Below are 14,358 nucleotides of genomic sequence, written 5' to 3'. Positions count from 1 at the left end.
GATTTCACATCTATATTTATCAGGGATATTGGCCTTTAATTTTCTTTTCTTGGGGCATCCTTGTCTAGTTTTGGTATCAGGGTAATGCTGGCCTTCTAAAATGAGTTTGGAAGTATTCCCTCCACTTATATTGTTTGGAAGAGTTTGAGGATTGGTATTAACTTTGGTATAATTCACCATTGAAGACATCTGGTCCTGGACTTTACTGGAAGGTTTTTGATTACTGACTCAACATTCTTACTAGTAATTGGTGTGTTCAGATTTTCTGTTTCTTCATCATTCAGTCTTGGTAGTTGTACAATTTGTTGATGTACAGTGCTCACAGTAGTCTCTTATGCTCCTTTGTATTTCTGGGGTACTGAGGTATAACATTTCCCCTTTCAGTTCTGATTTTAAGTCCTCATCTCTCGTTTTTTCCCCTCACTGAGTCAAGCAAAAGGTTTGTCAGTTTTATCTGTTCAAAAAGTAGCTCTTGGTTTCATTGATCTTTTCTATCGTCTTTTTAGCCTCTATTCCATTTATTTCCATGCTGATCTTTTTCCTTCTGTCTACTAACTTTGGGCTTTGTTCTTTTTTTAGTTCCTTGAGGTGTAAAGTGAGGTCGTTTGTTTGAAATCTTTGTTTCTTGATGGTAGGCATTTATTGCTAAGAACTTTCCTCTTAGAACTACTCCTTGCTGCATCCCATAAATTAAATTATGGTATGTTGTATTTCCATTTTCATTGTTCTTTTGATTGACACATTAGTTGTTCAACAGGATGTTGTTTAATCCTCACATACTTGTGAAGTTTTCCAATTTTCTTTTTGTAACATGTCTAGCTTCATAACTAGTTTGAAAAGATGCTTTACACGATTTTAGTCTTCTTATTAAGACTCGTATTTGTAGTGTAACATATGATCTACCCTGGAGAATATTCCACGTGTGCTTGAGAAGAATGTGTATTCTCTTGCTTTGGGTGGAATATTCTATGTATGTCTGCTGAGTCCGTCTGGTCTAATGTGTCGTTTAAGGCCGATGTTTCCTTATTGTCTGTCTGAATGAGCTACCCATTGGTGAAAGTAGGGTACTAAAGTCTCCTACTAGTAATTGTATTGCTACTTCTCCTTTTAGCTCTTTTACCATTTGCTTTATTTATTCACCCAACATAAGGGTACCTAAATATTTATTTACAAATGTTATATCCTCTTGTTGGAAAATGCCTCTTTTGTTTGAATACTATGCTATGGACAAAAAAAGGCATGCCACTTTTAAGAGAGTAGCACTAAGAACATTTCTAAGTCATGAGCACTAATTGGAAAACAGCTGGTCAGGAAAGTGTAGTCCCAGAGGGACCTGCCTGTGCTCATAGTCTACTGTGCAATCTTGGCCTAATTACCACTTTTCCAGGCCTGGGTTTACCCATCTTTTAAGATTAGAGGATTTTCCTCTTCTAAAATTCTATGAAGTACTAATTATTTTACAAACCTAGACTACCTGTGACAGATGGCATACTTAAGGAATTATTTTTAAAAAAACTTTTTTATTATCCCTTTCAAGAAATGCAAGTGGAGCCCTATATACCACATGCTTGAAAGGTTAGCACAAAAAGACCAGCCCTGTTTGTGCTGCCACCACAGCTGCAGAGAGGAATGTCAGGATATTTTGTTTCAGTCATTTTGATGGCTGCAGCAGGGAACATCTTTAGGCCAGCTTTAAAAAACTGAGTTAGGGTAAATAAAACAGGAACCTCTGTATGCTCTTCATTAAGACTCCATTGGTGTTGCTGAGCTCCTGTTCCCAAAAGGGCCACTAACAGATGAATTTCTTGTATTGCCGAGAACAAGCCTCTCTCGTCTTCCAAATGCTTCATTTACTAAAACATAAATAAATGGTTAAGAAGCTACCAGATCAGAAAACTAAGAACCTATAATATAAAAAGAGACTAAAATGTAGACATGAGCAATGAGGTTCTCTACCCTGTGGTGGTGGTTTTGTTTTGAAAAATATGTATTTAGCACTTTATAAATGGGTAAGTAACCAACTCAAAAGTCCAAGATAATGTTCTGAATGAAGTTTTAACTATGTTTTAAATTGGTCCTCCTTTTTTTTAATACTTTCTTTGCCTTGTCCTGGATTAATCAAATCCACCTTGATCACAGATGTCCAAGCCCTTATAACAGGGACTCTATCCTTCCCTTATTGTACTTCTGATTGTTTCCTACCTTCATCTTTCTCTGTATCATGATCAGAATAGAACTTTTTGGATTTAGGACCCCAGTGGAGGGAAGAATCAGGAAGTAATAGAAGGGAACAGAGTGGCCCCTTCAGGAAAGCTGGATTTTCTAGGAAGTAGTTGAGAAAAGGCAGATTTATTCACACTGGGAACTGGGAAGAGGAGGGCCATCCTTTGAGACCACACTATGAATTTTAAAAATGAAAGATTGTATTGGAAAGCTGGAAGGATACAAGTTTTGTCGTAAAGCTATTTAAAAATTATCTACATTTAAAGTGTGAAGACAAATTTATTTGTGAACATGAACATTTCCGAATTACAATTTGATCTTATGTTTCCTGAGCAGACTGTACCAGAGGATGAACACTGGATCCACCTTCGTTATCTCCTTAATGTATTCAAGCCACAGAGTCTACTACTTTAGCTCTTATAGAACTCATCCAGAAAAAGCAGGAAATGAAGATTCTTACCTGAAGAGATTGTGCTGATATCCCAGACCCGGAGCCCTTCTTTCTGACCTCCAAAAGCATAAATAAATGGCAAATCAGGGCAACAGGAAGAACAGAAGAGGACTCCCTGAGAAGAGAATACAAAGTCAGTGATTTCAGTCTTTCCAGAAAGCTCTAATCTTGATCCCTACTCCTGTCTACAAGAACCTATGATTGGAATGGTTACTCAAAACCAACTCACCAGAATCTCTTTCAAGGCTCTTGCAAAGGTAGTTCACAGTCAAGTTGGAAGGACTATCTCTACAGTACAAAGCTGGACAAGTTCAGCATGATGGACATTCTGTGAGGACAGGTGTATGCTCTGATCACTCAGGTCTCCATCTCCATTGTCATTCTAATAGGGATTTCCTAGTTAATCTAATCTGCTAAATATTCCCAGAAACTTTAATTCTCCTTTTTAAGTAATGATGCTGATACCAGATGTCATTATTCAATCATTTAAAATTTTTAACTTTACTAGATAACATATGCATCATAGAAAATACAAAAAAGTATAAAAACCACTCTGAGATAACCAGCTGTTCATGTTTTGGGACAGGGTCTTCTAGATTTAAATATAAGCATTCAAAGACTTAAGTCTTTAAATATATGCATGGAATGATGCTATAAAAACTGCTCTGTAACCTGCCTTTCCACAAATATTTATATATATATACACACATATATACAATTTTAGACAGCTGTGTGCAGTGTTCTATGTCTGCAATCTAATTTTTATAATTTAGTGCCTGGCATACAGCATATGCTCAATAAATATTTGATGAATTATTGAATTCCAGTTATTTCTAAAACTCTTGCTAGCTACTATGTAGTAGTCAATTTCAGTGTAGTAAGAACTAGTTATACAAAGAAGTAGGTGATAAACTGACCTCAACCACTATGGTGCCCTATAAAGGTTCAAGATTTCCTGGGATGGTCCTGATTTTAAGGTTAAAAAATTGGGGGACTTATGGTTACCTGGGGGGAAAGGGGGAGAGGGATAGTTAGGGAATTTGGGTTGACATGTACACAGTGCTATATTTAATATGGATAACCAACAAGAACCTACTGTATATATAGCACAGGGAACTCTGCTCAGTATTATGTAACAACCTAAATGGGAAAAGAATTTGAAAAAGAACAGATACATGTGTCTCTATAACTGAATCACTTTACTGTACACCTGAAACTAGCATTGTTAATCAGCTGTACTCCAATATAAAAGTTAAAAAAAAAAATGTGGCCATTCCACTTGTGTCCTTGAAAACCACCCCCTCATCATCCTTGTTTTCCCCAGCAACTGTTAATCATGTGAGTTGGACAAGGAACCAGCTAAGCATTGATTTCTCCCCAAATTGTCCTAAAACGTCCACAAATTTGACTAAGCCCCAAATTAACCTCCCAACATATCCATATTCTTTAGTGCAATGATTCCTAGAGAAAGACAAACGACAGATCAGAAACAAAAAAACCAAGATGCCCAGGGATATTCTTACCATTTTCATGTCCCTAGAGTGAACTAGGCTTGGCCTATCTCCTAATATGTCCCAGATCTTCACATACTTGTCTGCTGATGCAGTCACAAGACAGCCCTTGATTTGACTACTTAGATCAAGACCTAGAGGAAGATAAGTTCAGAGACTCTCACTTTGAAATAAATTTACTTCATCATACGTTAATAGAGATGAAAGAAACAGTATTCTTGCTCACCAGAAATTTCATCATTGTGCGCATTAAGTGTAAAAATTGGCTTATCTGAACGTGCATCCAAATTATATACAAAGCCGTCATCTGTACTGGCCTGGAAAGAGTAAAAGATGGGCAAGGTAATATTACATGACAATAAAATTTAGCAATGGGTAAACAGTATAAATCATTGTGAAAATCAGCTATGTACCTGACTTACCTGAAGAGCTCATTACAAATTAACATGGACATAATTTACTTGTGGATAAATCGAGTTGGTTCTTACAAGGAGTAGTTTAGCTGACATGTCTATTAGGCAGTTGGATATGAGTATGAAGCTGTGGTAGTGATACAGACTGCAGAGATATGGAAGCAAGAGGTAGAAGTTACATCCATTGAGAACAGAGGGGATACACCCCGGGAGTGTATAATTAAGAGCACTGTGTTGAGGACAGAGATCTGGAGAGCACAGTCACTTACGGTAGAGGCTGAGGAGGAGCTCACAGAAGTAAGAATCAAAGAGGGAGGAGAGAACAACAGTGTTAAAGAAGCCAAGGAAAGAGGGGTTCTGAAGAAAGGAGTGACGATGCTGTCAATATTTTGGCAAAGAGATTTAATCAGATAAGGACTGAAAGGCAGATTACAGTTCCACTTTGAAGAAAGGAAGAGAAAATTTTGAAGGAATTAAGAGACCTAGTCAAGGACAGGAGACAGCAACTTGAGCCTATATACAGGCCAAGGGCAACAGCCAGGACAGGAAAAAGGGAGGGGAAAAAAGGACAACTGATGCAGTCTTGAAGGTGGAGCTGCAGATGGGCATAAAAACAGAAGAGGGAGATCCCATCCTTTGAGACTGGAGGGAAAGAGGCAAACCATTTTATTTTGATTACTTTCCATTTCCCTAAATATTTGTGAATTTAGTACTGATAACCATTTGTTAGCAAATAACCTCAGGAAATATGTGTGCCTGCCTGCTGAGAGCCAAAGTACAGTACAACATTCAAATATAACTAGGACTTCACTCCTGGTAACTGTAAGATCAAATCTGGCTTAAGGGAGCTCAGCTGGGAACTGCATGCAACTCTGCACAGAGGAGATTAAATGTTCCCACAAGTGCAGGAAGCTTATTAAAACTGCTCACATATTTTAAGAAAGCTGTTTTTTAAAGAATTCCTTTCCTCATTTACAAAGCACTACGTATTTGCTTTAGGAAAATTAGGCAATATATGGATGTATCACAATTTCTCTAATTAATCTTCCCTTCTGGATAAAAGCTGGGATTTTATTTTTCCATGGATTGAAATGTCAGTGGCATCTTTGGATCCTACATGGAAAACTGTTATCCTACAGATATTAAGGGTATTTACAAAATGATCGTAAACTTTCTATCTGGGAGATGGTGGTATATTAAGTGCTATATTAATTAAATAGGCTAGCATTTGCATCACTGGAGCTCCATTTAAGTACTAATATATAAATAAAGGAATTTTTTTTGGACTGCTTTAACCATTAAAAAACATAAAAAGAATATCAGTCATGCTTAGTATTTCAAAGTAATTTTAAAGTGATCAACTAATTACAACTAATAAAATGTGACACTTTGGAATGATTGGAAATTAGCAAAATCATTTACATGTTTACTTTTTGTGGCAAACCCATTGTTCTCTTATTAAAAATATCTTTTTGTTTTTAAAGAAAACCCAAACCCAAATACTTCACACTGTTAATACAGAAAAAGCTTTTCAGAGATTCTCTCTACAATGGAAGTAAAGAAAAAAGTAATTAATAACCTGATAAACGAACAGTGATATGCACACTCTTACCAAAAAATGACAAGGTGAAAAGTGATTCCAAGTCACTCTCTCGATCTGCCCACTGAATCGCCACATTCGATGGCTTTCCTCTGGACTTCGGCAGTCATACAAAGCCACTGACCTGGACGTGTTCAGGCAAAGTTAGGGTTTTAAGAGTTCAATTTTCCTGTATGTTTTAGTTTATTTTTAATGAAATGGTAATAAAACAACACCATGAAATCAAGATCCAATCATTTAAAGCCCATTTTAAGTAGAAAAATCAACTCATCTAAAAGTAGAAGAGTTGATTTTACTAATTGGTGGACTCTGGTCCTGTCACTTGAAGACACTGGTAGCTCTGGATGTCACGGTGGCCTTGACCTCCCCCAGACTGAATCCTCTACTTCCAAGATGAATCCTCTCTATTTCCAAAAGAATGGGACAATTTCTAATTTCCCCTTCCCCAGTAGTGCTCAGAGCCAGATAACTCACATCTCAGCCACATTTACTCTTTACAAGCAGGCTACTGTGTTGGGGGAACTGATAAATAGACTTTTGCAATTTTTGCATGAATCCCAACTAAAAAACGTAAATATAGGACTCTTCAAAAGGGTACGGAATCAAAATAAAGACTGCAAGTTGGTTTCTGTTTCTACTAGCTACCTCTCCTAGCTTCAGACCCAACCTGTAAAAAGCACACAGATGACTGGAAACCCCCCTGTGGTGGACCATAGTGGTCCCGATTGTTCACCTCTCCCTACATCCATGCCCTCTGTCAGTGATTTGACAGTTCCTCCCCTAAAGGCAGAGTTCATTTCCCACTCCATGTGATATCTACTTTGGCCAAGAGTACGACAGACGTGTATTAGGTCTGAGCCCAGGTCTTAAGAGGCCTTGGTGTCTCTGCTTGTACTCCTGACCTTGCTATGGCAACATCTGTGGGCCAGCCCGCTGGTCCCAGGATGATGTGAGACACGAGGAGGAGAGCCAGGTCTCCGGGCCCAGCCGAACAAGCCAAGATTAGCAGAGCTACCAGTTGAATCTAGCCTCAATTAGCTCAACCCTGCAGGTGATAAGAAATAAATGTTCACTGCTTTAAGTCACTGAATTTTGGGATGGCTTATTTCACAGCAATGTCTAACTCATACACCCTCTAAAAGAATCAAAGTAGTTGCTCGTTAGGAACTACATTATAACAGAACCATATTCCCTTGCGGATTGAAAGGATCAAGTTGAAAGGACAAATAAGTACTCCTACAAATTTAAACACATAGAAGCCTCAGTAATAAATTCTACCTGAGCATCAAGTGACACTTTCTGAATTAGTTCAAGAGGATAAAAACGACAGCAATAATTCCTGAAATGCTTTCTTACTTATCATATGATCCAGAAATCAGAGTCTGTGCTTCAAATGGATGAAACTGGAGAGTCTGGACCTAAAAGGAAGAAACATAAATGAATAGATCAATGTTTGTTTTGGTTTGGTAAAACTGCCCTATACTTGGTGAGACTCAATTTGGCAGTGTTTCTACAGGTTTTTCCCTTTGAAATGTAGTACTATTTAAAGAAATGTAAATGTACTGCATAATCAAAAGGACAAAACATACTTCCGAAGAAAGGCTGACACTTAAAAGACACAATGCAGCACTACCCAAATTGTGCTTGGCAGTATACCTATGTCCCTCAAATGCTAAAGTATAATCAGAAGGAAAAATGGGAGCTGTCAAACTTACTGGGCAACTCCACACGTTCCGGAAGTTTCACAATGTACATTAGCACATTAGATCCCTGGGTTCTGTAGTAACATCTGTTAAATTCTTTAACCCCATTTGGTGACTGATACCCCTTCATCCCTTTTTAGGAGCCTCTGTAAAAATACTGCAAAGCACTAATGTTCCTAGTCACTTCACCTTTCTGCACCCATTTTTGCATCTCTCAGGTGGGTAATTATAACTATCACAAAGGGCTCTGTGAAGGATCCAGTGATAGCATGTCAGAGCACTCTGTAATTCACAAAAAGCCATATAAAAACGTTTGGGATTATTTGTAGTCAATATATGTCTCAGATTTTTTAGAATCCCTTTTATCCATTAAATCACCATACCTTGTCTGTATGTATGGCAAGGCTGGCTGCTGGTTTCCCCAAGGACATATCCCACAGAATAACAGTGTTATCAGCTGATGCACTGGCCAGCACATTTCTGAGAAAGGAAACAAATCAGGTAATCTTTTAAAAATCAAGAGGATTACATGTAAGAATTCCATTTACAATACCATCAAAAAGAATAAAATACTTAGGAATAAATTTAACAAAAGAAAAGCAAGATTTTTAATATACTGAAAACAAAGATTGCTGAAGGAAATTAAAGAGTATCTAAATTAATGGAAGGTCATTTCATGCTCACAGACTGGAAGGCTTAACAGTAAGACAGAAATATTGCCAACTACAGACTGATTTATAGATTCAACCACAATCCCAGCTGACCCGTTTGCAGAAAACTGAATGCTGGTTTTAAAATTGACCCAAGGGACCCAGGGACCCAGACTAGTCAAAATAATCTTGAAAAAAGGAGAGCAAGTTGAAAAGTTCACAGTCCCTGATTTCAAAACTGACTGAAAAACAACAGTAATCGTAACAATGTGGTACTGGCATAGGACAGACATACAGAATGGAAGAGTCCAGAATTAAACCCTCAAATTTATGTTCGTATGTTCACTGGTTTTTGACAAGGGTGCCAAGAGTATTCATTCTTTGTTCAATGGGGGAAAAAGCAGTATATTCAACAAATGACTCAGGGTCAACTGGATATTCTACAGCAAAAAAAATGAAGATAGAGCCCCACCTCACACTATACACAAAAAGTGATTCAAAATAGATCACAGGTCTACTAAACATAACAGCTAAAACTCTAAAGCACTCAAAAAAAAAAAAAAAAAAACCCCAAAAAACCCCAGGTATAAATCTTCATGACAATGGGTTAGGCAATGGTCTTAGATATGACACCAAAAGCAAAAACAAAAGAAATAAACTGGATATCATCAGCATGAAAAACTTTTGTTGCAAATAAGGCTACCAAGAAAGTGAAGAAACAACCCACAGGAGAAAATATTTGTAAATCATATATGTGATAAAGTGCTTGTATCTAAAATATATAAAGAACTCTCAACCAAAAAATAAAAAGACAAACCCAATCAGAAGATGGGCAAAGGATCTGAACAGACATTTCTCCAAAGAAGATACACAAATGGCCAATGAGCATGTGAAAAGATGCTCAACACCATTAGTCATTAGGGAAATGAAAATCAAAAAAATGGGATACCACTTCATACTCACAGGATGGCTATAATGAAAAAGATAAGACAAGGGCTAGCAAGATGTAGAGACACTGGAACCCCCCCTACATTGCTGGTGGGAATGTAAATGGTAGAGACACTACCATATGACCTAGCAATTAAACTCTTAGGTATGTATCCAAGAAAATGAAAACATATGTCCATGCAAAAACTTGTTCATGAATGTTCACAGCAGCATTATTCATAATAGGCAAAAACAAACTAAATGTCCATTAACTGGTGAATGGATACACAAAATGTGGTATATCCATACAAGAGAATATTATTCAGCAATAGAAAATGACGTACTGATATACGCTGCAACATGGATGGACCTTGAAAACATTATGCTAAGTGACAGAACCCAGATACATATGGCCACGTATTATATGATTCCATTTCTAGGAAATGTCCAGAATAGGCAAATCCACAGAGACAGAAAGCATATGAGTAGCTACCAGGGGCTGGAGGGACAGGAGAACGAGGAGTGACTGCTAATGGGTATGGCATGGTTTTTGGACTGATGAAAATGTTATGGAATTAGACAGTGGTGATGGCTGCATAACTTTGTGAATATACTGAAAACTACTGAATTATATACTTTAAAAGAGTGGATTTTATGACATGTGTACTTGCTAGGTCATATAGTATGAATTACATCTCAACTGTTTTTTTTTTCTTCCTTAAAAAAGAGCATTAAATGCTATTAACAGAAAAAACCCAGTATGTCTACCTCTTAGGGATCAAGCGCTAATAATGTAGTTCTACAGCGGAACACAGGCTTTAGGGCCCAGAAAACCTGAAATGGAGTCTTGGTGCTGCCACTTGCCTGCCAATGAGAACGAAACAACCAGCCTCAAAGAGCTGCTATGCAAGAACCTGGCTGACTAACTGGGACATAGCAGGCCCTTGATAAATGTTAGCTGCCTCCTAAAAATACAGATACTCCTGAAATTGAAAGCTCATTCTTCAACATCGAACTTTAACATGGCTCAACACAAAATTAGGCCATTAGTGACAGTAATGTTTTTGTTCAGAAAACCAATATACTGTTGAAATAAAATGCTGATGGACTCATTTTCAGATATTATTTACTCAATAAATTACTTCCATTATACAAACTACTTTCAGTTTTGAAACTCACATTTCAGTGATATATGCAAGGTCTCTTAGGAGGATCATGTATATTCAGGTCATGCTAGCTTTTTTCTACCATTAAGTCCCACATACAGGTCACAATGTTTTAAGTCCTTAGCATTTTATAAATTAAATATTAATTTAAATTCCCAGTAACTAGTTTATATTCTATGTGTCCCAACAGCAAAAAGTTAAAATTCCACAGTACATTTTTCATCCCAGTCATTCCAAAAATATCTGAGATTCCTCCCACATTAAAGTTCTTATTGTATGAGGCTAAAAAAACAAAAACAAAACTTCTGAACACTACAACCGTAAGAAGAGCACTCCAACAAGAGTATGAATTAGCAGAGAACATGCATTTTTTTTTTCCTGGGAGGATTTTACTAGAAACCAAGGGGCCCACCAGTAACAAGGTCAACATGTTATTCCTCACCATAATCCTAAACTCTGTGCACCAGAGTATGGGACATATTTTAAAGCATACTGCACCTTTTCAGTAAAGAAAGGGGAAAGGAGAACCAAGATCTAAAATAAGATCGAGAAAGGAGAGTGAAGAAGCAAAGAAATGTGTGGCACTGAAGTCAAAGAGATGTGAGTGCAGATGGGGACGGAAGTGAGTACAGGTGCTGATAAGGGTCTAAATGGAACTAGGGAATTGTGGCTGGGGAAAGGAACTGATGAGTCAGTTGGAATACTGACAAGAGGTTGTTCCATTAGAAAGAACTTTCAGTTGCTCAAAGTAACAGTCGCTATATAAGAATTTATAAATAAAACTGGGTTTCTAAAAGCGTGGTACACTCATTATTAGATCTCTTATTTATCTGCCCATTCGTCAGGATCAGGGCCAATTCAAGCAAAACCCAAACAACTGCCTGTAGCCCGGCAGCAAGAGGTTCATCTGGGGAAGCTTTGAAAATAAAAACAAAAACACCAACAGATTCTTGGGCCCCTGCTCCAGAATGACTGACTCAATCTTGGGGGATTAGAGACTGGGAACTTGTACCTTAAAGGGTTACCCAGAAGTTTCTGATCTGCAGCTATGTTTGGGAAATACTAACCTAAACAACTTTCTCAGGTCCGTTTCCCCAAACAGTCGTAACTCTGAAGAGGTCTGAACACAAACAAGATAGGATATCCTTCAGTTAAGCCAGCACTCTGGGATCTTCCTTAGAATGCTCACAATTATAAAGTGTCCAGTGTAATAGAAATGCTTTAAAAAAAAGTGCCCTGGGTAATCCAGTTTGTTCTTACCCCCCTTAAGTAAGCTGTACTCAACCTAATGCTTACCTCCCTTGCCTTAGCAGCCCCTCAAACCAACTACACTATTAGGAAAATGGCCCCTTTGCAGTAATTGTTGTTTAAGGATAAGTATGAAAAATATGTGGATGACATGCAAAAGAATTAAGGTGAACCCTTACCTTACACGGTACAGAAAAATTAACTCAAAATGGATCAAAGACTTAAACTTAAGAGCTAAAACTATAAAACTTTTAGGGGAAAATCTTCATGACAATGGATTTGGCAGTGATTTCTTGGCTATAATACTAAAAGCACAGGCAACAAAAGTAAAAATGAACTGTACTACATCAAAATGAAAAACTTCCGTGCATCAAAGGACACTTCAATAGAGTTAAAGGCAACCAATCGAATGGGGGAAAATATTGGCAAATCATAAATCTCATAAGAGATTAACATTCAGAATATATAAAGAACTCACACAACTCAACAACAAAAAACCAAACAATCCAATCAAAAAATGGACAAAAAGACTCGGATAGACATTTCTCCAAAGAATATATAAAAATGGCCAATAAGTACTTGAAAAGATGATCAACAGCACTAATCATTAGGGAAATGCAAATCAAAACTGCAACGAGGGCTCTCCTGGTAGCGCAGTGGTTAAGAATCCACCTGCCAATGCAGGGGACACCGATTCAAGCCCTGGTCCGGGAAGACCCCACATGCCGCGGAGCAACTAAGCCCGTGCGCCACAACTCCTGAGCCTGCGCTCTAGAGCCCACGATCCACAACTACTGAGCCCACGCGCCACATCTACTGAAGCCCGCACACTCTAGAGCCCATGCTCTGCAACGAGAAGCCACCGCAGTAAGAAGCCCGCACACCACAATGAAGAGTAGCCCCTGTTCGCGGCAACTAGAGAAAGCCCACGCACAGCAACGAAGACCCAACACAGCCAAAACTAATAAATAAATAAAAATAATAAATAAAATAAATAAATTTATATAAAAAACTGCCATGAGATACTGCATCACACCTGTTTGGATGGCTATTATGAAAACAACAATAACAAAAACAGAAGGTATCAAGTGATGGAGAGGATGTGGAAAAACTGGAACCCTTGTGCACTGCTGGAGGGGAGGTAAATGGTGCAACTGCTGTAGAAAACAGTATGGTGGTTCCTCAAAAAGGTAAACACAGAACTACCATTAGATCCAGCAATTCCATTTTTGGCTATATATTCAAAAGAACTGAAAGTAGGGACTCTAACAGATACATGTAAACCCATATTATTTATGTCTGTGTCAATAACAGCAGCATTATTCACAAAAGCCAAGAGGTGGAAGCAACCCAGGTGTCCATCAACAGATGGATAAACAAAATATGGCATATACGTACAATGGGATATTATTCAGCCTTAAAAAGAAAGGAAATACTGCCACATGCTACAAGTTTTGCTAAGTGAAGTAAGCCAGTCACGAGAGGACAAATACTGTATGATTCCACTTATAAGAGGGAGACGCAAGAGGGAGGAGATATAGGGATGTATGTATATGTATGGCTGATTCACTTTGTTATAAAGCAGAAACTAACACACCATTGTAAAGCAATTATACTCCAATAAAGATGTTAAAAAAAAAAAAAAAAAAAAGAGGTACCTGGAGGAGTCAACCCATAGAGACAGAAAGTAGAACGGTAGTTACTAGGGCCTGGGGGGAGCAGGAAATGGGGAGCTATTGTTTAATGGGCATATAGTTTCAGTTCTGGAAGATGAAAAGGTTCTGGGGTTGAATGGTGGTAATCGTTTTGCACAACAATGTGCAAAAATGTCCAATGAACTGTATACCTAAAGGTGGTTAAGATGGTAATGTTACATATATTTTACCACAGTTAAAAACATATATATATATAAAGAACACGTGGATGAGATGTGAAAACTAAATGAAGTGAGAAAAATGTCTTCCCTGAAGAAACAATTCTACTGCACCACTGGCACTGCAGTACATACTGCTTTTTCCCAGTGGTGTTGGAGAGGAGGGCACTTGGTCCCCAAATATGTAATGAGCATCTACTAAGTGAAGAGCTGGCAGGTGATGCTGGGGGGTGCAAGGATACAGACAGCAGAGCTCCTGCCTTCCAGCAGCTTGTACTGCAGGAAAAGAAAATAAAACATGGACACAAAGATGCGAAACTCATAATGTAGAGAGATAAGTGTAGACAGGAGGTAAAATCACGCTGGTTACTGTCTTTAACAGTCCTACAAATGGTATTTTTTACCTGATCAGCTTATTCCAAGAAAGGTCAAGGACAGCATCGGTATGCCCATCTGCTGAGGAATTCTGTATAATTGTTTAAATTACTTTTGGTATTAAAGTACACGCCCAAATAAAATTGGTGTATTAATTTGAAAGATTCTTTAAACCTTATTTTGATTTTAAGTAAACTTGCCCAAATATCTAGGGAAAG

General features: G+C 37.9%; 1 protein-coding gene across 1 annotated transcript in view; it reads right to left on the bottom strand.

Moving 5' to 3' along the window:
• Positions 1-1,505: 1,505 nt before the first annotated feature.
• Positions 1,506-14,358, bottom strand: part of PWP1 (PWP1 homolog, endonuclein) — a 21,250-nt gene continuing 8,397 nt past the window's right edge. Inside the window, exons 8-15 of the mRNA XM_007466191.1 lie at positions 14,170-14,231; positions 8,285-8,381; positions 7,555-7,616; positions 6,211-6,322; positions 4,412-4,502; positions 4,198-4,319; positions 2,684-2,789; positions 1,506-1,853 (exon numbers count right to left, since the gene is read on the bottom strand). Of these exons, the coding sequence (XP_007466253.1) occupies positions 1,744-1,853; positions 2,684-2,789; positions 4,198-4,319; positions 4,412-4,502; positions 6,211-6,322; positions 7,555-7,616; positions 8,285-8,381; positions 14,170-14,231 (762 nt within the window). The 3' untranslated portion in view covers positions 1,506-1,743. The remainder of the gene's footprint in view (positions 1,854-2,683; positions 2,790-4,197; positions 4,320-4,411; positions 4,503-6,210; positions 6,323-7,554; positions 7,617-8,284; positions 8,382-14,169; positions 14,232-14,358) is intronic.

This window comes from Lipotes vexillifer, unplaced genomic scaffold (genome assembly GCF_000442215.2).
Source record: "Lipotes vexillifer unplaced genomic scaffold, Lipotes_vexillifer_v1.1 scaffold2136, whole genome shotgun sequence".
Lineage (NCBI taxonomy): Eukaryota > Metazoa > Chordata > Mammalia > Artiodactyla > Lipotidae > Lipotes > Lipotes vexillifer.
Note: the sequence above shows the minus strand (reverse complement) of the source record. Positions and strands in the feature narration are given on the sequence as shown.